The sequence below is a fragment of the Pavona decussata genome, unplaced genomic scaffold, assembly GCF_977016875.1.
Source record: "Pavona decussata unplaced genomic scaffold, jaPavDecu1.1 SCAFFOLD_78, whole genome shotgun sequence".
Taxonomy (NCBI): domain Eukaryota; kingdom Metazoa; phylum Cnidaria; class Anthozoa; order Scleractinia; family Agariciidae; genus Pavona; species Pavona decussata.
The window spans coordinates 2,329,908-2,352,587 of NW_028145496.1; the positions used below are offsets into that span (position 1 = coordinate 2,329,908).

Consider the following 22,680-nt stretch of genomic DNA (forward strand, 5'->3'; position numbering starts at 1 on the left):
GACCGAATCCTCGTGTTTTGGTCGTTTCCCCACGTTATCATTGGCAACGATTCGATCAACCCTTCAGACTCTGCTAAGAGCATTGGTGTGAGTTTTGATGAATTATGAAGCTCAAGTTAGTCCTAATTTGTAAAGCGTCTTTCTTCCATCTGCACAATCAGATATATCTCGTATTCTGAAATACCTCTCTACCGACAGCATCAAGGCGCTGGTTCACCCCTTTATTACCTTGTAAGCTAGCTCGATAACGGCAATTCACTACTCTAAATGGTCTCCTGCAGAATCTTTCCCAAAGCCTACTTCAAATGGTTTAAAACTGTGCTTCAAGACTGGTGTTTAACAAGAGAAATTTCGAGTGCTTTACTCCTCTTCTTACTGATCTGCATTTGCCTTCATCAAACAATGAATTATCTTCAATGGTTTACATTAGCTGTTACATACAAGGCTCTTAATTATATCGCACCGGGTTATATTACAGACCTACCTTCATACTCCCTTGCCTAAACCGATTTACATCTTAACAGAAACTTCATCGTGTCGCATATTTTTAACCTTCTTTGGAGTTTGAAATTGCGCTATTATTTTAGTTTGTTGGCTGTCACGTACATGACAAGAGTTATTAATTTCTAGCAAGTTTTAATTTAGTTTTTAAAAATTTCATCGTTTATATTTCTTGTTGAGCGCTTTAGAGCCTTAGTTTAAGTTAGTAAATTCATTTTAAGCATTAGTATTTATATTTTAAAGGAAAATATTCAACGAAAATTTTTTTTCTGCAGAGAAAATAATATGAGACTGGAAGAAAGACGACCTCGTATTAAATTAGCCAGATGTCCCGGAAAACGTTTTTTTCGATGAGCTATATTCTGAAACTTGAAGAAGAGTACATCCAACGGTTGAATACAAAACCGTTCTTAAGTCTTTCTAAAGGTATCTAAAACGACAAATCTAACGGCTGTTCCCGTTTCTTCTCATTCTAGAAGACGTTTAATCGAAACGATTTCAGTCCCATTATATCTTTGAACACAGCCGCTGTATGGAATTGTTTAAATTTATAGAAAAGTTGGGAACCATTCGATTAAACATGAAGAAACAAATCTTACAGCATGTGTTGCAGCGAGCCTACCCCTAGCTGGCCAAACTTTCTGTGAACAGGAAACTAGTTTTCTGAAACAAAAACTCACCCTTCAAAGGAGGAATTTGTGGTTGGCGAACCCAGAGAAAAACATTTGCAGAGTTTATGACAACTATTCATATTGAACGTGTCTTGTATCAACATAAGTATAAAGCCTACGCCAAAATTTTGAAACCTTATTGACAATAAGATATTTAATAATGATGACAGAGTCATGTTCCAGTCTAGTATAAATAGCGCGCGACGATTAAACTCTGTGTAAACGACTTCTGCTTGTCAAAGCGTTGGACAAAACTAATTTTCTCTTCTTTCCAGACAAACCGCTTCTCCACTATTTACATTGTAAGTTAAATATTGGATCCTATATGGAGCATTATATATGCCGTTATCTAATAACAGAAAACGGGAAGTTGAAATTATTATATTACCACTAGCGAATCCGTGCGTTTTGGAAGCTTGGTGTTTCGTAAAGCATCAAGAAGCAAGGGTTTAGAAAGTTTTTATTTCATAAATTTCTACAAGGTCAGAGAGATTCGAGATTTGTGTTTTTTGATAATCAACAGCAAAACAAATCAGACTGTGTAATAAATAATCTGGGCTTTCATGGATTAAATTTTAAAGATACAAATTTTTATCATGAAAAGAAAATTCAGAACAAAGTTTTGATAAAAGACTTTCCTTTATTCCTCAATTCTTTGTAATTTTATTTTATTCTTGTCGGCACACCTGCCGGCCATAGTCTTAGTAAGATGATATTTCCAACCAAACGGACTCAAATGAACATAAAATTTATAACCCTAATCTTTGACAAGCGTCAGTTGTCAACTGGTGATATTTTCAAATATTGCCAGAATTTTTCACTCGTAAAATGTGACTTTTCCGTTAACTTGAAACAAGAAAACAGTATGTTAAAAGGACTAACGTTATTCAGCGGTTTACTTTTTAAAAGAGATGCTTTTATCCTGAAGTAAACATGCATCCCAGCGAAAAAACGTTTGGAAGATTATCGGTGTTTAACTTGATGCCTTCCAAAAATGAAAAATGGCCACCCGGGCCCCGTATCTTATATCACATGTTATATATCGGTGAGGGTAAAAGGCGGAAAGAGTTTGCGGAATGGTATGTGGAATGGCGTGCGGAATGGCATAATTATGCGAAATACGATTTACGCGGGGAATAAATTAACTGAAGAACGCATCCTGTTTTCGCGCCAATTTTATAAGAGCAGCAGTTTTTTGATGTTGCAGACTATTAAACAACCAAACAACAGATCGAGGATTAGAAAATATTCGCCTGGGATAGACCATGTCTGATCGCTGGTTAGGAAGAGACAATGAAGAAATCGATGAAGTTTCGCATTCAAGGAACTAAGAATAAATTAAATTTCTAGTTGACAAAAAGAACGTGGCAGCGAGTAGCCTAGACAAAAAGCAACACCAGACTGGAGAAATAACATCAGTCCAAGGCCAAAACTATTATGCGAGAAATTTTAAATTTAAACTCGGTCATTTTATCAGACTCTGACGGTTACAATTTGTACAACTCATGGGAATAATATGTTCTACTTTTTCTCACCTTACATTTTCGTCGAGCGACGAGTACGCAAGTCACTGTTGAGCTGCTGAGCTTGAAACCTAGCTATTCAATACGGCGATTCAGGTAGCTATAGTTCAGTTACGCGTTATCGAACTAAACATATCCGTCTTTAATTAAGGTCTTTCAGTGCCAGACGTCCCAACCTAAAATGAGATTTAAAAGCGAAAAAGCCCTGGAGCAAAAAAGCAGATGACAAGTATGGTGTCTAATTATCGTCACTGGTTGTGTGAAAGGTTGTGAAACTATTCTTATCACAAATGCATTTTGGTCAAATTGTTGTTCATTTTCCTGCTCATGATAAATGAATCATCGAGCATACAGGGTATGAGAATTGATCTTTTACCGAGGGTTTAAAAAAAAAAAGAAAAAAAAATGTTTGTTATTTGCCCTCGGTAAAGGATCAATCTTTGTCCTGAGAAGACTTCACGCTGCCACGTTATTTTTGTCAACCGAAGTCGCATGGAGTAAAGTGAACATGAAATTTAATTTACTACGGATTTACTCATAGTTCCTTGAATGCGAAACCTATAAACAGTTTTCATCGCTTTCTTTACCCTCCCTTCTTCCAAATCAACAATCAGACGATCAAATCCTCGAATTGTTGTTAATATTTAGCAAGAGTCCGCAGCATCAAAAAAGCTGCTGCTCTTATAAAATTGGCGCGAAAACGGGATGCGCTTCTCAGTTAATTTATTCCCCGCGTAAATCATATTTCGCATAATTATGCCATTCCGCACGCCATTCCACATACCATTCCGCAAACTCATTCCGTCTTTTACCCTCACCGGTTATATATGGATCCAAATCTTTAGTAAGTTCCCTGTCACAGCCATTTTGTAAAGAGCCGTCGTCACGCTAAAATGTGTTCGAAGACTGACGTAGTTATAAGAACTGATTTTTATCTCAGAAGAAAAAAATTGAGTTAATCGGGCGACGTGAGACGAAATATTTTACTGATCGCGAATAGCCAACTTAAAATAGAGAATGTTCAATTCAAGGAAAAAGAAAAGTTTTCATTCTTGCACTATATGCTCTATAAACAGTGAGCATAAAAAAACTTTCATTTGCAGGTTAAACGAGCTCGTCAATCTTCATAATACTCAACAGCATCAAATTATGTATCGCCTTAATGGTTTCTTTTTATCAGGTTGTTCGATTGGATCTTTTTCACATAATATACCTTCAATAACTGATAGCAGATTTGACAGCCTCGCTCCCAGGTCTAAGGGAGAGGGATCTGGGAACGAAGATGCGGACTGTGGGTCACGGACGATGACCGAAAGTAAATATTTCCCTTGCAACTGAAGTAAATTTATCACTGGATGCAAACTGGTTAAAAGGTGGACGTAGTGGACGTAATGTCAGTAACAATGGCAGCTTTCTTCACGTCAAAAGGTGTTGTTTTTAATCAACCTATGTTTATTTGAATTCTGTCTAGACAACACCCCTCGTTTGAATTGTTATACATCTTCAAACCGTCGTGAAAAAAGCAGAAAAAAATTAAAGAGCTCATCGGCAGTTCGCAAACCATGTTTCCACATACTTCAAGATCTTGAGTTGCACTGTTTGTGGCAATTTGAATTTTCAAAATGCAAACAAGCAACCAACAATACGTCTTCAAAATTACACTGACTACAATATTGCAAATGAAGACAGTAAGAATAATCGATAATTAAAAGCTGAAAGAAAATTAAATGACAATATATTCTAAATTAATAGCAAATGAAAGCGAAGAATGTACTAAAAAGAAAGAGATAGACTTAAATGGTTTAAAATTGATTTTCCGTAAAATATACAATGCCTTCTTAATTTGCAACTGTTTCTTGGCACCGTTCTTACGCCTCAACACGATAAGTTTAATATGAGGAAAAACGATCGCTCTGCACGTGCGTTTTTAAACATTTAGGTACATTTCTTTGCCGTCCTCGGCAAAACAACCACGTCCAATTTCAAGGTTTTGTGGGGAACGGACAGTGAAAAGTTATATATCCGACATTACGTTCCCGATCCGATGAAACCTTTTAGAATTCCAGACAGTACCAACAGCAAGGAAGCTTTTAAAAAACTTCTTAATAACCACACAGGCCAAATACGGGCATATAATGAGGAGCGCAAGGAGAGCTCAACTGAGCCAAGGTCGGCTAGATCCCAAATATGCTTAACCTAGGAACCATTATTTTAAGTGTTCATTCACTAAATAGCCAACACACCTCAAAATCTGTGGAAGACGTTCGCGGGCTACCTTACACCCTGAACAATAACTTGAAATCACAAGACCGGCATGACGGATACAACCTTTCAAGCACACAATTTTCAATAACATTAGCAATATTCAATTTCAAAGCATTAGTACTAACACCCGATCTTTGTTAACGTCGGTAGTCTTTAATCTACCCTGTTTCATAAATTATCGAAAATTTTATGAAGCTTGGGAACGAACAAACAGTACATGAAAAGATACTGTGGCATCTAGTGAATGTGGTAAAGAAAAATGTTGAAAATTATTCTATGAAACAATCAGTTTACGGGGTGAATGAACGCATCATATAGATTAAAGCAAATCGGTCTCTTTCAAGAGTTAAATCAGGGTTTAACACTAAGCAACGGACAGATATTTTCTTGTATAAATGAATAAATAAATAAATTCTAAAGTAAAACGCAATATACTAATTAAATGACGAAAATGCACAGGAAAGTTGTCTTAAGAAAACAAATGCACGTAATATCTAGAAGTTTATCGTTGTACACAGCACATCATTTTGGTGGAGGCATACATTCTACGTATTTCTACCGGCCGCTGAGATTTTAAAAGACATTGCTGCACCGTCACCTGCTCCTATCATTCAAGGAATGGTGGTCGATGTTGTTTACACATTAAAAACGCAAATGATATCTATGGGCTTTTCTTTTTACAGATTTAGTCTATTCTGCGCTGCCCGAGCACTTGTTTTTGTCTTTGCTACAAAGAGTTTATAAAATTATTTACATTAATAGAACCAGTTGACTGAGGAAGTGAGAAAAGTTATAACGCAGCTTTCTTCTCAAAAGGTGTTATCTTTATTCAAATGGACTCAAAAGGTGTTGTTTGTATTCAATTGTGTTCAAAAGGTGTTGTTTGTATTTAGTTGATATTAATTTAAATTGTTTAAGGCAACACCCTTCATAATAAATTATTCATTTCCGTACATATTCTATCTTGGAACCTCTTTTGCGTCTCATAGTCAGGTTTAATTTGAACCTTGAGTAATCCAACATGGCAGAAAACCACCAAGTAACTGGTTCTGGAATTACATTATCTTTTACAAATTGAATGGTTGGCGTGTTCCAAGGCGGTCCGCCCTTCTTCAGTATTGAAATCGTAACTATTGTTTTTTTCTTGTTAAATTTCGTTACTATGAGATCTTCCTCTTTCCCGAAAAGTATGTTTCTTGTGACGAAGCCTTTATGTAAAGCTACAACGCATGTACTATACACCACTTCGGTTTTCACTGCGGAGAGCTCCAGAACAGCGATTGACCAGGCGTGAGATTGATAGCACACGATTGCTAGCTTGAAAGGTAGGGTTTGTATCAGGAAATCATAAGTGTTACTGAAAACTAAGAGAAAAACTACAAAACAACACAAACAAGCCCACAAGTTACGTATTACATTAGAGAAAATGAATCAATACGAGAGAGCCTTGTACAACACACCCTAGCATTCTACACGCAAGCCGACAGGAGAAACGTGAAAAAACTTTCAACCCACTGAAAAATAAGTAAAAACAGATATACTTCAAATGTTTTTCTCACCACGCAGACGATCAAGAATACGGCCACCGAATTAGTGAATGAAAGATTTGCCGTAACGTTACACACAGTTTTACATTAGTTTGTCTGATTTGACTATAAAAATAAGCGAAAAACCGGAACGACGTTTCGGTGTCATCTTCGCACCGTTATCAAGTAAAGAATGTAACAGAAAAGGTAATTTATACAGAAAGTAAAGGTGTGAAATAGAATAAACATTAATTTATACCATAAAATTTTGCCAACTTTAGCCTTGAATTTCTTCAAGAGTTATTGATCATTTGAGATTCAAGCCATATCAGACACTCGAAAGTCAGTTTCATCAGATATCCAAACACCTCGAAGTCGCTTGAAAAAATTCGGCTGCGCCTCGTTTCTTAACCTACTTCTCAGTGTTTGGATATCTGATTAAACGCACCTTCTCGTGTTTGATATATTACTTGAACAACTCCAATTTTATAACCGACACAACTATTTGAAAAGCGCATTTCACCGCGCACATGAAGGATGAAGAGAAAGTTTCTTTTCACGTATTTAAGTTCCAATTCTTACATCATTACTGTTTTTGTTTTTCTAAGACATGGGTTGTCGAAAGTGTGTGATCGTTATTGCTTTTCTGGTGTTGTTCACCTTTATGGAACAAGCAAAGCCTGTCAACGCTGGAAAAAAAGTGAAGATGCTGATGAAGAAGGTGAAAGAACTAGAGGAGAGACTGGCTGCCATTGAGAAGTGTAAACGTAAGAATGTTTTATTTTAATTACCGATCCGTCACCAATCCCAGGTGATCCCATTGGCTTACCTTTCTCTCTGCATGTTAGGTTGTTACTAGAGTGGATTCCCAAAAACAAGGTTGGACACCTAATGATGATTACACAACGAAAATCTTATTTTAAACATAACAGTAAAAAGTAGTTTTAAAACTCAAAATAGTGTACGCCTCGAACCCGGGATATTTTCTTCATGTCTCCTAAACATATCCACTAGACCAACGGGTGCTAACTTTTAACCTATCTCAGAGTTAACCGTGGCAACGAATAACAGCTAACCGTTCAAATAAGTGCTTAGTCCTAAATAGAGTAGATCAGTGCTAAACCCACAAAGCGGACGTTCCCTGCCTAATTGCAGAATTTGATCTTCGATTGTAGGCATTCCGGCGTTTTGTGTTGCGGTAGAACACTATCTATTTAAAGGATGTGTGTTAGAAGAATAATCTTTTTGAAAATTTTGGTAGCCTGTTTTCTGAGAACTTCACGTATGACTATAAAAGCCTGCGGTGTAAATTAACACAAAAAAAAACGTACAATCAACACCCCCCCGCAAACAGCTAAACTATAAGTTAAAGGAGAAGTTAAAGTCACGGGAGTTTTGACTTCTTTTGTTTAAAATGGTGAAATAAGACCTTCGTTTCGCTACAAAATAATTCTAGAACAACGAAAGAAAAGAAATAAACTCAAATCTTGAAAGAAACAACTCATGATCTGTTCTAGCGCATTTTGGAAACAAAAATACGAGAACTTGAAAACGTTAGCCTAACATTTTTCAAGTTTCAATCCATTCTACGTACTCCGTCTCTGGCCAGAAGCACTAATCGACAGTTTTATTGCACTGGGGTGAAAATGTATCAACAAAACTACAACTGAACCATTTTTTTCTGTTGACAGACCAAAAGTTTTTGGGTTTTGAAATGACATCGAATTCGCGTGATACTTACTCTTTAAGCTAGGGAAATTCAAACTTCATCTAGAAATGTTTCATTAGTTAGGGATCAATTGATTAAACAGAACTAACAGCATTGATTTTGATTTTAGCAGGACTGCAACATATGTTGATAGTGAAATTAAAATTTATGTGTCATAGAATAAATATGCTCCATATTTTTCGAAGAATTCAAATCAGTGCCACTCTGTTATAAACACCACCGATGGCAAAGCATGCAAATGTCCAAGTTGTTAACTTCTAGCAGTTTAAATTGTTGCAAAGTTTCGCTCACCGACTCGCCAACAGTCAGAAAACACACCGAAACGAATCCAACACTCGATACACGTAACTTTTATTCAAAAGCAGAGAGAGAGAGAGAGAGAGAGAGTGAACAATACGCATTGGCTTATATAACGTGGCAGAACGTTCTGGAATCACAACCTGCCAAAAGCTGGTTTAACCGGTCATTTCCCGCCTTAAGAACATCACAGTACCTTCAAAATAGCATCTGGAAACTTCTAGAAACCTTGTATTAAAATACAATGTAGTTACTAAACATTCTCTAAACAATCTCTAAATCCACGGAGGACACTTAGCTTTGCTAAGAGTGTACATGTATTTCCAACATAAATTTATCCGCAATTTTCTGTATCTTTTAAGATATAAGTTCTATTCAATTTTTGTACCCTACCACTCGGTTTTTGGTCCTCCCTGCAGAACGCTCTGTTATCTTTTAAAAATGTTTGGTGGTCAACTCAAAATAATAACTGGAAATGTAATCAACGATTCGTTGTAAATTTCGTTAAACTGGAAAACTATTTCTTTTCGTTTTCGAGGAAGCCAATATGTCGTTAATTATAAAAACGAAAGGCCAGCTAGGATCTCCATAACACCATGTCCTCTGCAACTTCAATTTTAAGCTACAGCAAGCAAACAGATTAATCTGCATTAGCTTACACAAGTATGCCTTTAAACTGAAGAAAACGAAAACGATTTGGGAAGAAGTATTTTATTACTTAAATGCTCTCGTTGGGTGCCTCTGATGTGATGAGTTTTTCAACAAAGACTTTGTCATTTAAGCTCCTCACTAAATTTTGACAATGTTTCTGATGGGATTGAAATATTAAGCTTTCTTCGATAACTCTACAGCTTGTGAAGAACCCACTGCGGCACCGGAACCAGAAAAAGTCCGGGGTTTTCTCTTCCCAAACCAGGCGACGAGTGACTATATTGACGGCGGCTTGCTGATCAGGACCCTCACCGCCATGACCGCATGCTTGTGGTTGAAAACCTCTGGCACGAACAACGCGGGCTACATCAGTTATGCAACCACCCAAGATGACAACGCGTTTGTTCTTTTTAACTACCGTGGAAACACCTTGCACATCATTGTGGGATCATTTACGTCAGGGTAATCGTCGTTTGTATCGTTGCTTAGGAGTCTCCGCTCATAAACCAAACGATCGATTATCACGTTGGCATAAACAATGTCAAGAGAAAATAAGGGGACAGAGAGGGTGACCCCATTATAGCCCTTGGGATATGTGAATTTCACTTCAGTTATTTTTAGACGTCGCGAAAGCTGAAGTCCGTTTCTCGAGACGTCTGCAAACGTATCTAGACTCCTGAAAATGCCACTTACGATAGCCATACTGAATATTCAACAGCCGCCATTAAAAAATGCGACGATGGTACGCTCCGATGACTTCCTGTGACGTCACACTGACCGTTTGCGAATGTCTCGGGAAACCAACTTCCGTTTAGACAGTGTTTGAAAACTAAGTTAAGTAAAATTCAGATATCCCAGCCAACGTTACTAGTTTCCCTCTCTGCCCTTTTATTTCCTCTTGACAGAGTAAATCGATTTGGTATAATATGAACATGAAGGAAAAAACAGAAAGACCCAGTTGTTGATACTTAACTGGGTTGCACTCCAGCTTTTGTGCAAGAACAATTAAACTCGCAAGACTTTCCATGCAATGCCGATTTGATCACCTCCGAGTTACGTCACATTTGGACACCATACAAAGTGTTCACATTTAAGAACCGAGTGGTACAGCAGCACTTCGCTACAAATACCTCAAATTTTGTGAGCAAAAAAATCCTGAAGTATAAGGTTACGTTCGATTGGCCGTATTCCGGAATAAGAATAAGCGGGCTAGCTGCTAGATTTCTCTTTCTATGTAACTTTGAAAAGACGTCTCTGCAAGCTTTCGCTGATTCAGGATAGTTTAAGAGCCATTTTGTACTTCATTAACTCCCAAAACCTCTCGTGAGGGATCTTTAGTCATCATTATATGTATTCCTATTCCGGAAAAAGGTTAAACGAACGCGCACCCTTAACAAATATATTTCATTTTGCTGTGTGTCTGTAATCACAGAAGACGTCAAAACGCTCGAACGCTTACATAACAAAATTAATGAAATGTGTAACATACAAGTCTATTTGATTTTAACATCTCAAAAATATTACTTCAGCAAAGTCCTTGTACTTAATGCCAAAATTGTTCCTGGTCACATAAAGGCATGCAAGTAACTAGGTAAATGAAAACGAATTCACTGCAAAACATATTCGTTCAAGGCTCGTGGGCGCCGAGGAATTCTTCTGGACCTCCTCAGCGGGAGTGGGTCCTCCGAAGCACTGGGAACAGGAACCTCTGGGGTGGTTTTGAAGATGCTGAAAATGATATCTCTCAAGCTTTTGCTCCTCCACGATCTGCAGCTGTAGTAGTTGGTGTAGCTGGTGTAGCTGATGTAGGATTCACCTAGAGCAATGACATTTCAGTTGCAAATCCAGGCTTCTGCTGTAATGTTACTTGACTCTCTGGAACATTAAAGGGTTTGATGTGCTGCAGATTCCGTTTGTACTGCACTCCATTTGGCGATTTCAGCACAACTTGGTCCCCATATCGGGCTAGGACTCCATACGGCTCCTTCTCATACACAGGCGACAGCTTATTTTCTCTTCTTTGTTCCAGCACGTCACTATCTCCAGCACGATGTTTTTTGTCGGTATAATCTTCGTTAGCCTGCTCTCTCTCAGCGTCATGGTTCCTGGCTGCTTGGTTGCTCCCCTCTATTTCCTCATCCACATAGGTCAGGACAGGCATCTTTGCCTTGTGTGTTCTTCTAAACAGCAACTCAGCTGGGCTCTTTCCAGTTTTCAAATGAGGAGTGGACCTGTAAGCCAGTAGAAACTTGTTTAACTCCTTCATCCAATTCTTTCCTTCTGCATGGGCAGCTCTGATGGCTTTTAGAAGTGACCGATTTTGCCTCTCCACTTCGCCATTAACCCTTGGTCAAAGGGAGGTGGTGTACCGATGCTCTATACCCAATTCACTCAGATAATCCTTTATCTCATTAGACACGAAATAAGAACCATTATCAGTCCGCAGAGTCTTAGGTATCCCATGTCTTGCAAACTGAGCGTCGAGTCGCTAAACAATAACCTTGCTGGTTGTGGCTCTGATAACACCAACTTCAATCAACCTGCTGTAATAGTCCACTGAAATCAATAGACTGTCTCCAGATGGGAGAGGTCCTAGCAGATCCAGCGCTTATTCTTCCCACGGCTGTTGAGGCATACTGGTAGGTTTCAGTGGTGAAGGTGGGACATTCTTTGTGACAAGCTGGCATCCGTAACACTCTGCACACCGTGTTTTCGCTTCTCGTTCCATGCCCGGCCACCACACCTTCGTACGGAGCCTCTCCTTTGTTTTGACGACCCCCTGGTGTCCTTCGTGTGCTAGATTGACCACTCTCTTTCGACGGGATTGAGGCATAACAATGCTTGTACCTCTCAAATGACCTGACCAATGAAGGTTAACTCCCTGCGCACTGGTAAATACTGCCTTGTAACACTGTCCCACTGAGACACTTCCTGATGACCTGTAGCTCAAATCTTGAGCTGAGGCTTGTTCAACTTCCTTAATCCTTAAGGCTACTGGTATAGCATGAGATGCAACCATGCGAACATACTCGTCGTCGTCCTGGGAGCGGAAGGAATCTTCAATCTTTGTCAATCGGGACAAGGCATCCACACTCGGCTACACAATATCCCCTTCCACAAAGTTAGCTTGTCGTCCCCGAAGATTTTGCCTGCGATCATGATGCTGCTGCCGTTTGTGCTGGTTGTTGGGTTTTGAAGGCTTGAATCCACTTTTTTCTTCCTTGCAACAACGAGCAAAATGCCCAAATCTGATACACTTTGCAGATTTTCTGCCATTAGCTGGACATATCCTGTCGCGACCAAAATGGCCCTCATTACCAAAGTTGAAGCACGTTTTATTAATTCCTCGATTTCTTCCTACTGCATTGGTGCCCACACTCGTTTCTCGATTTAAATTTACCATCTGAGAGGTTTGCTCACACGCAGACTCCCTCAGCCGAACCTTTTCCATTGTATTCTTTAGAGTAATATTCTTCACTTCGAGCAATTTCTTCTTCCGTTCGATATCAGGCAATTTCTCGATCAACTGATCCGGTTGGTCAAGGATCTACCAAAAATGCCAAGAACAATGCGTGGTCGTACTATTAAACGTGGACTGGTACGTTCTAAATTAAAGTAACTCGACAGCGGGGCGCGTTCTTCTGGGACTATTCCTGAATAGAAATATTCGGAATAGACAGTATTTGTGTCCTTTGGGGAGCTATTCCATCTTTGGAATGAACGGAATATCATTCTGTTCATTCTGATCCCGATAGCAGAATGAACAGAATGGAAGGAATACGGTTTACTTGGAATAGACAGAATACCGTTCTTTCAGGAAATTTTTGGCGGGAGATTCTACGCGGCCGCTCGCGCAAGTGGCGTGCGCAGACATGCCGTTATCCCGTTTCCAGATTTTAGGAGCGTTTCCCTAGCCCTAAAAGAATGCACCCATAGTTTCACTGGAATAGCTTGCTATTTCTAAGTGGCTGTGCTCTCTTCCTTAGTAATTTTTGTTTCTTGCATTTATGTTAACACTGTATAATTTGTGGGCACGAAAAAAGATTGTTGTTGTTGTTGTTGTAGTTTGGATTGCCGCCATGTTGGTGTACAAAACAAAAGAAAATTTGTTCACATATTTTGCATAAAAACAGAAGTTAACTCCCAAAGGAGGAAAATCTTATTTCTCCTGTACACCAACATGACCGCCATGACGTCACATGCAAGTCATCAATACAATGGAATCTACTCTCTTTTCCTGGCGATTTCTTGTCAATGAACATTCTATCATTTTTATTGTATCTACAGGGCTACAGATGTGACAATAACTGATGGCAAGTGGCATCATGTTTGTGTGTCATGGGGTGGAGGTGCTGTCAGATTGTATGTAGATGGTGCAAAGAGATGGGATCGTCCAGCCAGCGGTATGTTGGAGATAAAAACCAATAATCAAGAATAAAAATAATATTTTTAGTAATTATAATAAACTAAACCTCTTCAGGGACCGCAGAAAGCTAAGTAAAATTGGAAATAAACGGTTGCTATATTTAAAATGATACTAAGGAATATTGTCACCGTTTATTTCCAATTTTTATTTAGCTTTTTGCGCTCCTGAAGAAGGTTAGTATTGTCTAACCAAAATATTAGGCAATAACATTATTTTAGCTGTACGATCAGCCTTGTATTTGGTTTTACGTTTATTCAACATTGCTGATCCAGATCCTCACAAAGATCCGGCTACACTTTCCCGCTGTTTGTACCAGTGTTGTTTGCATTATTCAAGAGTGATAACAACGATGATGACAATGGTGACAATGGTGACAATGATGATGATGATGATGATGATGATGATGATGATGATGATGATCATGATCATGATCATGACGGTGAAAATGATGCTGATCGGAGACATCATAAATCATTGAAGGAATTATCCAATTTCAAAAAAATATATATGTAAAATAACTTAACCAGTGGAAGGTTTTGATTTGAACTCGGTGCTTCCATGAAACAACCAGGCAAGGAGCCAGAGAAGGTCTGTTGCCCCAACCAGTGACTTTGCTTCCTAAATGCAATAACGTTAACCAAATCTCGTTTCTTTATTACCATCACAATCGAAATCGTCATTAACGTCTCTGTCTCCATCATCATCATCATCGCAAAGTTTTTTATCGATGTAGTTGTTGTTGTTGTTGTTGTTGTAAAATTTTACCCTTTGTTCATTTCCCAAATCCCTTAGTTTGTTGCCCATTGTTATCATGACGGAACAGAATCCCAACGTAGCGAGCCCCGCGTCGGTATAATGAAATCCTCGTTCCTTCGAACACAATCCACGAACACAAACTTATAATCTACCCTGAAAAAATTAATGAAATCTCATCACACGAACGAAGAACGGCAAGCTTCTCGTTACTCCATTTATCACTATCATTAACTTTGAAATGTATTTATTTATTGTTAAATGGCTCTCCCTAAGGTTTCCTACTTATTTTTTGTGAAAATATTGTCCTCTTGTTTCAGGGCTTTCATTGAGATCAGGTGCAAAGCTGATATTTGGACAGGATCAAGACTCTTACGGAGGAGGATTCTCTCAACAACAAAGTTTTATAGGCGAAATGACGGGCATCAACTTCTGGGATCGGGTGTTAAGTGCCGCAGAGATATCCAAGTTATCTGAGTCATGCGAGGGGGATTTCAAGGGAAATCTTCTTCACATGGCCTTTTTGGGAAAAAGCTCGCTCAAGGGAGGGGTGCAGTCAATCGATTTAACGTGTGAACCGTCTGATTGATTTCCCCAGTGTTTTTCCCAATGAGGCAAACTTTAGTTGGTTTAGGAATACATTGGAATAAGTAAGCTAGCATCGTCTGTCTTTGCCATCGGTCACTAGTCACTCTTTATTGTTTCAGTCTATTGGTTCATTAAGTTCTTGTAGACGTGAAAATGTCTCATTCGCAAAGCCTTAGTATAAAACATGTCAGATATACTGTAGAGATGTTGTAAAACGGGAGCTTAATATATTCGATGCTAAAATTTGTAGTTTGAGGAGATACCTGGGACATGCATCTACCGTATTGTTGTCAATGGGAATAAAAAAGCATTTGCTGGAATGGAGTCTCCTTTATGTCATTTTATTATATTAACAACTTAAAATGCCATGGAATAAATGTGATAGTATATTTTTTTTAAGCCTGGTGAATGAATGAGAATGATGTTTTATTCAAAGTGACACAGCTATATACGGAAAAAGGAAATCCGAGTGCTCCTATCAGGAGTCAAACCAAAGACCTTCCGATTACTAGTTCGGATGCCCTATCACTGAAAAGTATGCAGGATGTTTGTCCCATGAACCTAGTTTAATGGCCTTAGCTCCCACGAGCCACCTGTAGCTCAGTGGTAGAGCATCCGAACTGGTAATCAGAAGGTCTTAGGTTCGACCCCTGATAGGAGCACTCGGATTTCCTTTTTCCGAGTGTGCTTGTGTCACTTTTAATAATACATCATTCCATTTAAATCCCATTCTTCAAAGTAAAGCTCATTAGTTAAACAGTGCCAAAGGAGATGGAGTTTGTGGAGCCCATGCGATCCACCTCAAAACTGGCAAGGCGTGATTATCATTTTGAGAAAAAAAATAAAGGCTGTTTCAGGGGCACCCAATGGGTTTATTTCGCCTCAGAAATTTGGATTTAACTGGAAAGAAAATGCAACGTTTACTTCGGCAAAATGTCAGTTAAAAATTTCGTAACATCGACTGGGAAACTAATTTATTTTGTTTTTGAAGGTGCAATACTTCATTAAAAATGCGAAGAAAGGCCAGTTAGCATTTTCATGAAGTCAACAAAAAGCTATAGTAACTTCGGGGAATAAGACTCCGTCCCTAAATCTTTCTGCATTTTCAATTTTTAGCTAAAGCATCCGAACAGATCAAAACTGTATTAGTTTACACAAAAATGCATTTAAAAGTGGCAGAAAACGATCTGGAAAAACAGGGGACAACATTTTAAGAATTTTGCTTAAATGTTCTCGTTGGTTACTCTAATGTTCCCTTTGATGGTCGAACTCAACAGTACACTGGTTTTGTGATGCGGAACCAAGACAAGCTCTTCTCCTCTTTGTCTTCGTTGGTGTCTTACTACCGGAGAAGTAATCACATTTGTCTAATTTATCCTGGAGTTTCCCACCTGCTTTTGAAAATTTTACTGAAATAACTTTTGTCTTTGCGTTAGAACTAATTTTTTTCAATTTTGAAAGCGTGAAGTTAGGAGGTACGAGCCGGATAAACCAAATAAAACTTACACAATTCAACCAGGCATGTTTATTTTTCGACCTCGTGCTCAAAAACAACGCACTGGATACCTACTGGAGGCCTGAAGCTAGGCTGCCACCAGACGTGGCTGCTCAATCCTCCCTCCCCCCTCACCCCCACCACCGTGGGTTTACGGACCAAGACGAATGACTGTTTACAACAGTTCCTAGGTTTAAAATAACGACAATGAGCAGTACCTAGGCAAAAGATGTCTTAAGTGTTTACAGTCTTTATAAGGGCTTCATTGTTCATTTAATCAAGTAGACGCTTCCAATAAGCGCAGCTTAACAGCTGGGCGCATCACGAATCTTCACTTCTGCCGTGCGCAGTCTGCCATCACTCCCTGGGAAAGTCTTGAGAATCTGTCCGAGAGGCCAATGCGAGAGAGGAGCATCATATCATTCTTCAGGAGGATAATATCCCCTTCTTGTAAATTTCGCTGTTCTTTATTCCACTTAGAAAGGGTAATCAGGCTAGATAAATACTCCACCGACGCCACAGCATATCGGTCAGCGCTTGCGCCATTCTCCACCGTTTGCGACTGTTCACTTCTCGCTTCTCGAATTGGCCTGGAGGGCTGTTAGGAGACGCTCTTCCAATCAGAAAGTGGTTTGGTGTCAATGCTTCATAGTCGTTCAAGTCATCATTGACTCGACTTAGCGGGCGGCTATTTAGTACAGCCTCGAACTCAACAAGTACTGTATGGAGTGTCTCCTCTGGCATACCCTGGTCATTAATGACAGTCTTCATGGCTCTCTTTACTTGTTTACCAGTGACTCAAAGATTCCTGCCATATGAGGGGACGATGGTGGGTAAAGTACCAGGTGATCCCTTGGTGGGCTAGCTCACCTGCGATACTTTCTTGACATAATGACTTCAATGCTTCCTCTAGTTCTCTCGTAGCTCCAACAAAGTTAGTTCCATTGTTGGAACGCATTGACTTGGGATTGCCTCTACGGCTTCGAAATCTCCTCAAGGCCATGATAAACGAATCAGTGCTTAAGTCTCCTGCTAGCTCTAAATGGACTGCACGGGTTGGAAGACATGTAAAGATGCAACCCCATCTTTTCTCGGCCCTTCGCCCTCTCCTAACGCTCATGGGACCAAAATAGTCCACTCCGGTATTTATAAACGGAGGTTCAAAAACCACAAGTCGTTCTCTGGGCAAGTTTGCCATCACAGGCACTTTAGGCTCAGTTCTCCTTATCCTACAGTACAGGCAATCATTTATGATCTTCCTAGTAAGCGATTTTGGGGATTACAGAACTGCTGACGCACAAGGGCCGGAGTATGTTCTCTCCCAGCATACAGATGTTTCCCACGAAGGATCTTGAACCAGAAGTTTTAAAATTGGATGTGCCGCGGAAAGAATCACTTGGTGCTTTGCCTTAAACGGTATGGAAGCTTTGTTGAGACAGCCTCCGACTCTGATAACTCCGCCTAGGAAAATGGGCTGCAGCAGAAGTAGTGAACTGTTGTGGAGTGGTGCTCTGTTGGCTTGAAGATCTTCATAGTCTTCTCTGAACGACTCAATCTGAGCTAACTGGCACAAGGCTAGAGAGGCCTCTTTAAGATCATCGGCACACAATATCTTCCCCTGTCGCTCTGAGGGTACTCAACTGGTAGTCTAGTTTCATCTAAATCTCTCCACGGAAAACGCAACGAGTCCTGCCTTCTTTCTTCACAAACTCCGACTTTGATGGAACATTCCTACATAATTATTGAGCAAGTAAGGACCAATGAGCAGCTTGTCATTCATACAAACTCTGTCATACTTTGAGGCTGCATCAAAAACGACACGAACCTTCCCTGGTTTGTTGGGGTTCAGTATCGCATGGTGTGGGAGGTACCATGTCTTTGAGGTCATTCCTTTGACTCTTCAGGTGTCAATTCCTTAGCGTGTCCATTACTGATATAACTGTTTATCGCGTCCTGGTACTTTCTTGTCAGCTCTGGATATTTCTTAAGTTTCCTTTCAGTAAAATGGAGACGCGAAACAGCCATAGCGCGATTTTTGGGAACATTTGGCTCACCTTTCCACAACAATGCTTTTTTTATGGTAGCCTTTTTCATTCACTGTATTGCTTTCTAATATCGACAGAGCTCTTCACTGTCTTCAGCTGACATGCCAGAATCAGAGGGGGCTTGCTTAGGAGCAAGCCGAGGCTATTTCCCAAAATCGCCCAATTTGGTTCTGCAGTTGAGTTTCTTGATCAGTTACAAGGAAGTTGGCATTTTGTCAACCTCGTTCCCGCCCCGCCCCCAAGCTAGGGAAAAGTCCCTGGGAACGAGGTTGGGCATTTTGTCAAAGTGTTCATTATCCACATTTCTAAACAGGGTCCACCCCAAGGGGGTTTTTACGGCAATGGGCTCATTCCGTCGCCCTTGGCGAACTGCCAGGTGAACCAGTAAGTGAGGCATGTCAGATCCAATGAGAACTTTCACGTCACTACCATCGAGTTCAGGAAGGTCAATGTTCAACAAGTGGTTCCATTGTTGGGTCTCCTTTTCCAGAAATCAGTTGTAGATGGTCTTTAGATGACAAGGAGAAACTAGCACTGCTTAAGTTCTGGATCTTGGCATCAGAGCCAACTGTATTTAAACTAAGCTGGTGTGATGGTTGATGGTTTGCTTTCAGGAAATTAAAGCAAAGTCTGTGCTCCCATGCAACTTGTTTCCTTTCCTTCAACGCTTTAGACTTAAAAAACAGAACAAAACGAAACACGGTGTCTGTCTAAACAAACAACAAATTGAATTGAAATTGTTCACTAACATGGGCTGAGTTCCCAACCTCCTTCTTGCGCGGCTGGACTTGAACTGGTTTAGGAGGCTTGGTGGAGAGGAGTGGGTTGAATAAGGTGTCAACTCTTTTGCAAAGCCACTTTGCAAAGCTACTTCGCGTAGCATTTCACGTGACACGTAAAAGGATATAAACTATGGTTAGAATTGAAGACAGCGAAATTCAAAACGCATATTAAAAGAAAAGGGGGAATTTGAGTCCATTCCATTCTATATTTATGATGAGGCGATCGGGGATCATTTGCGGTCCAATCTGGGGATCATTTCCCGTCCGGGGATCATTTGCGGTTCAATTTGGGGATCATTTCCGGTCCGGGAAACATTTGCAGGCCGGGCCTGTACAGATCGAAGACGATGAGGCCGCGCCTGTGGTGAAAGCGTTTTTTCTTTTTTCTTTTTTTTTTTTTCAACCAAAATGAGCAAATTTTAGGCTTTACCTCGGTGTAAGAACTTGTAAAAAAACTCACAGCTGACGTATAACAAAGGAAAAAAGAAAAAATACAGGGAAGGAAACCAAAAACCTACAACACAAAGAACAACCTGACAGGTTCTTAGACCGAGGTCATGGATCATGACGATACTAAACAAGAAAAAAATAGAAAATAAGACCTGACAAATTTAATCAGAAGTTTCTTGTTTGATTTTGCTTGTACATTTTTCTATTTGGGAGAAGTTTGAATTTTAACACGCAAACTCTCGTGCGTCGTAGCTCACTGTAATAACAGTATAAAAGAACTTAGAAATATGCTGTTTGAACGGCGGCACGTGTGTCGGTACTAATTCTAACCGTTAGCAAAACGAAAACGTGCTAAACATTTGACACATTGCTAGAAATATTTCATCGTTCCTGTGACCGCATTTGATTCATCTTGTTATCTATCGTAAAGTTGTTTCTGTGATAAAATTGCTTGGTATTTTGGGGGAAATGGAATTGTTCATTCTTAGTAATAATATGCAAATCCACGTGTCCGCTTCGTTGTGCTTTGACGTTAGTGAACAGCCTGCTTCTTGCAGTTCCGTTTACTAATGAATGCAGTAAACCTTGACATCGTTTTTTGAAGCCTCTAACAACAGTCTACACCGCACTAACAAAAGATTCATTAAACATAAGTAAAAGGAAGTCGAAAAAGTTTCCATAACTCGCACGAGTCCCTCGCACGAAGATTAAACTGCATAAGATATATTCAGTTTTTCTAAGATACGCCTCGGTATTATAAACGAAATCTTTCTCGCTTTTTATTTATTTACCCGTTGAAAAAACAGCAACGAAATTGCTTCATGTCGTGTTTTACCGAAAAAAGGACCTTAATGAACTATAAAAACTTCCGTGGCTTAATTTAAGATAATGGACATCATTTGTGCATTATTTTAACTGCCGTAAAGAGCCGGATTTTGTCTAGCAATAGGAACATCTGATACGATTTTTCATATGGGTATTTAATATACATCTGCGTTACCGCTTTAACACGAAAAGCAACAAACCGTCAATCGAAAGCAGAAATGAGAAATTTCAACGAGGTAATATAAGCCTAGATCAAGAACCGTCCAGGGAGCAACGCCGGCAAATGAAGGAATTATTCTCGCCGAGGTAAGAAATATCTTTTTAATTTTCCACTTAACCAGCAATTAATTGACCAAATACGTCTCAAGTAAAACAACCTGACAAATGGAATTTTTTTATTTAAATTGCGACAACTTCATTAGGTAAAATCAGTGTAAATTTAACAACGTTTTTTCTGACTGAACATCTCCATGCTAAAGGAAAATCGATACTTTTCATTACCAAAATGTTCGAACTGGGCGAAAAATTGTCAAAACAATTTTTCTGTCCTCACAAAAACATAATCCAAATATTCCTTGCTGTCAGCATTATTATAAATTCTTATCGCTGTTAGTCAAATCCTACAGTAGAAATCATGTGACTCTCCTTGTTGAGTGAGCGACCCGTGATCTTAGTGATGTAACAAGAATGACCTGTGTTATTTTGTCTGCGTATACTGCCTGTGGTGTGGCGGTTTTCGCCCGCTACTACTGCGGGTTCGCCTGTGGTGTACAGCGTAGCGTGTTTCGCCCACTTCTACTGTAGGTCATGGCGCCTGTGGTTTAGCGGTTATCAACGTCTGCCTTGAATGAAGGAGACCAGGGTTTGAATCCTCGCCAGCGAACCATATTTTCACATGGTACGTTATATCTTGCTTACACACGTTTCTGAGCATTTAACCGGCCAAACATTGTCAATTATGTATAATTTAGTTAAGTGTACAGATGACTCAAATTTCAAAAACGAAGGTTTACAAAGATGCTCAACAGTTTGACTTCATTGGGTGGGAACAAATTTAAGACATGTCATTATCGTCTACGCCAACAATTTCTCAGCACCGGAAAAAATTACCCCGTAAACGGACACTCCTGAAAGCGAATGTGGACGATAGCTTCGAGAGGTCCTGAGGGAGAAAAAGTATACTCCCATAGACGGAATGAAATCCTCAAAACAGGTGATTCTGGTAACGCAAAATGTGTGATGACCTGCCTCCTTGGCTCGTGAATTTTTCCTGTCCGCGTACTGACATACTTATATTCGTATAATATTTTTGTTTGCAATCTTTTTGCTGTATTTGAGGCGGTACAAGGCGCCTTGGAGGATTTTATTAGGACTGAATTTAATGGGGCATTCTAACAGTCGGAAATTACTACTAATTGGAGACACTAACAACAAAATAAATAAGTGGGGAAATATATAACAATACAACTGTTGAAAGCTTGTTGAAAGCTCGTTGAAAGTGTGTTGAATCAAATTTAAATTCAACATCGCTTCAACATTTTTAAATTCCTTTGTTATTGAAAATGTTGAATGGCGTTGAAACCGTTTGAACACTCCGTTCATCCAACATTTGCACCGTTTAAACGGGCCCTAATAAAACTGGAAAGACCTGTATTTTTAAGGGGAAGCGCCACGGGGATTTTGACCTCTATTGCAGAAAACTACCTAGAACACCGAGAGAAAACAAAATAACAGAATTCCTAAAAGAAATAACTCATGATCTGTTGTAGCGTATTTTGGAAACGTAAGTGTGAGAATTTGAAAGAGTTAGGCTAATTTTTTACAAGTTACAATCAATCCCGACCCATTCCATCAATGGCAAGAGGCACTCTTCGAACGTTTAGTACACTGGGTGGTATTTTACAACAAAACTGTTTCATTATTTTAAGGTCAGTTCTGTAAAAGTGTATATGACACCAAAAATTATTTAGGAGTTTGATGCGTGTACAAAACTATTTCCTCGCGAAGCGAGGTTAATAAATTTGTCGGGCCGAGCCGGCCCGAGCGGTGCTAAGCCGCGCGAATTCGAGCGAAAAATATATTTATATGTATGTATATATCTGAGCTGATTTTCAAAAAGGTGGCTACAGAAATTGAGCACATTTTGAGACTTT

General features: G+C 39.5%; 2 protein-coding genes across 3 annotated transcripts in view; one reads left to right on the forward strand and one right to left on the reverse strand.

Moving 5' to 3' along the window:
* LOC146476315 (adenosine receptor A2b-like) overlaps nucleotides 1-1,422 on the reverse strand; it is a 90,900-nt gene extending 89,478 nt beyond the window's left edge. The window contains exon 1 of the mRNA XM_085114897.1: nucleotides 485-1,422. The gene's annotated coding sequence lies outside the window, so the exon portion shown is untranslated. The remainder of the gene's footprint in view (nucleotides 1-484) is intronic.
* The window catches only part of LOC146476320 (C-reactive protein-like), a 50,460-nt gene extending 35,210 nt beyond the window's left edge, over nucleotides 1-15,250 (forward strand). The window contains exons 1-5 of one of the 2 annotated variants that reach the window (XM_085114893.1): nucleotides 6,144-6,285; nucleotides 7,095-7,253; nucleotides 9,364-9,625; nucleotides 13,451-13,566; nucleotides 14,663-15,250. In XM_085114893.1, the coding sequence (XP_084971019.1) occupies nucleotides 7,097-7,253; nucleotides 9,364-9,625; nucleotides 13,451-13,566; nucleotides 14,663-14,931 (804 nt within the window). In that variant the 5' untranslated portion in view covers nucleotides 6,144-6,285; nucleotides 7,095-7,096 and the 3' untranslated portion in view covers nucleotides 14,932-15,250. Of the gene's footprint in view, nucleotides 1-6,143; nucleotides 6,286-7,094; nucleotides 7,254-9,363; nucleotides 9,626-13,450; nucleotides 13,567-14,662 lie in introns of those variants that run through there. The other variant, XM_085114892.1, reaches the window with a different exon arrangement.
* The last annotated feature ends 7,430 nt before the right edge of the window (nucleotides 15,251-22,680 follow it).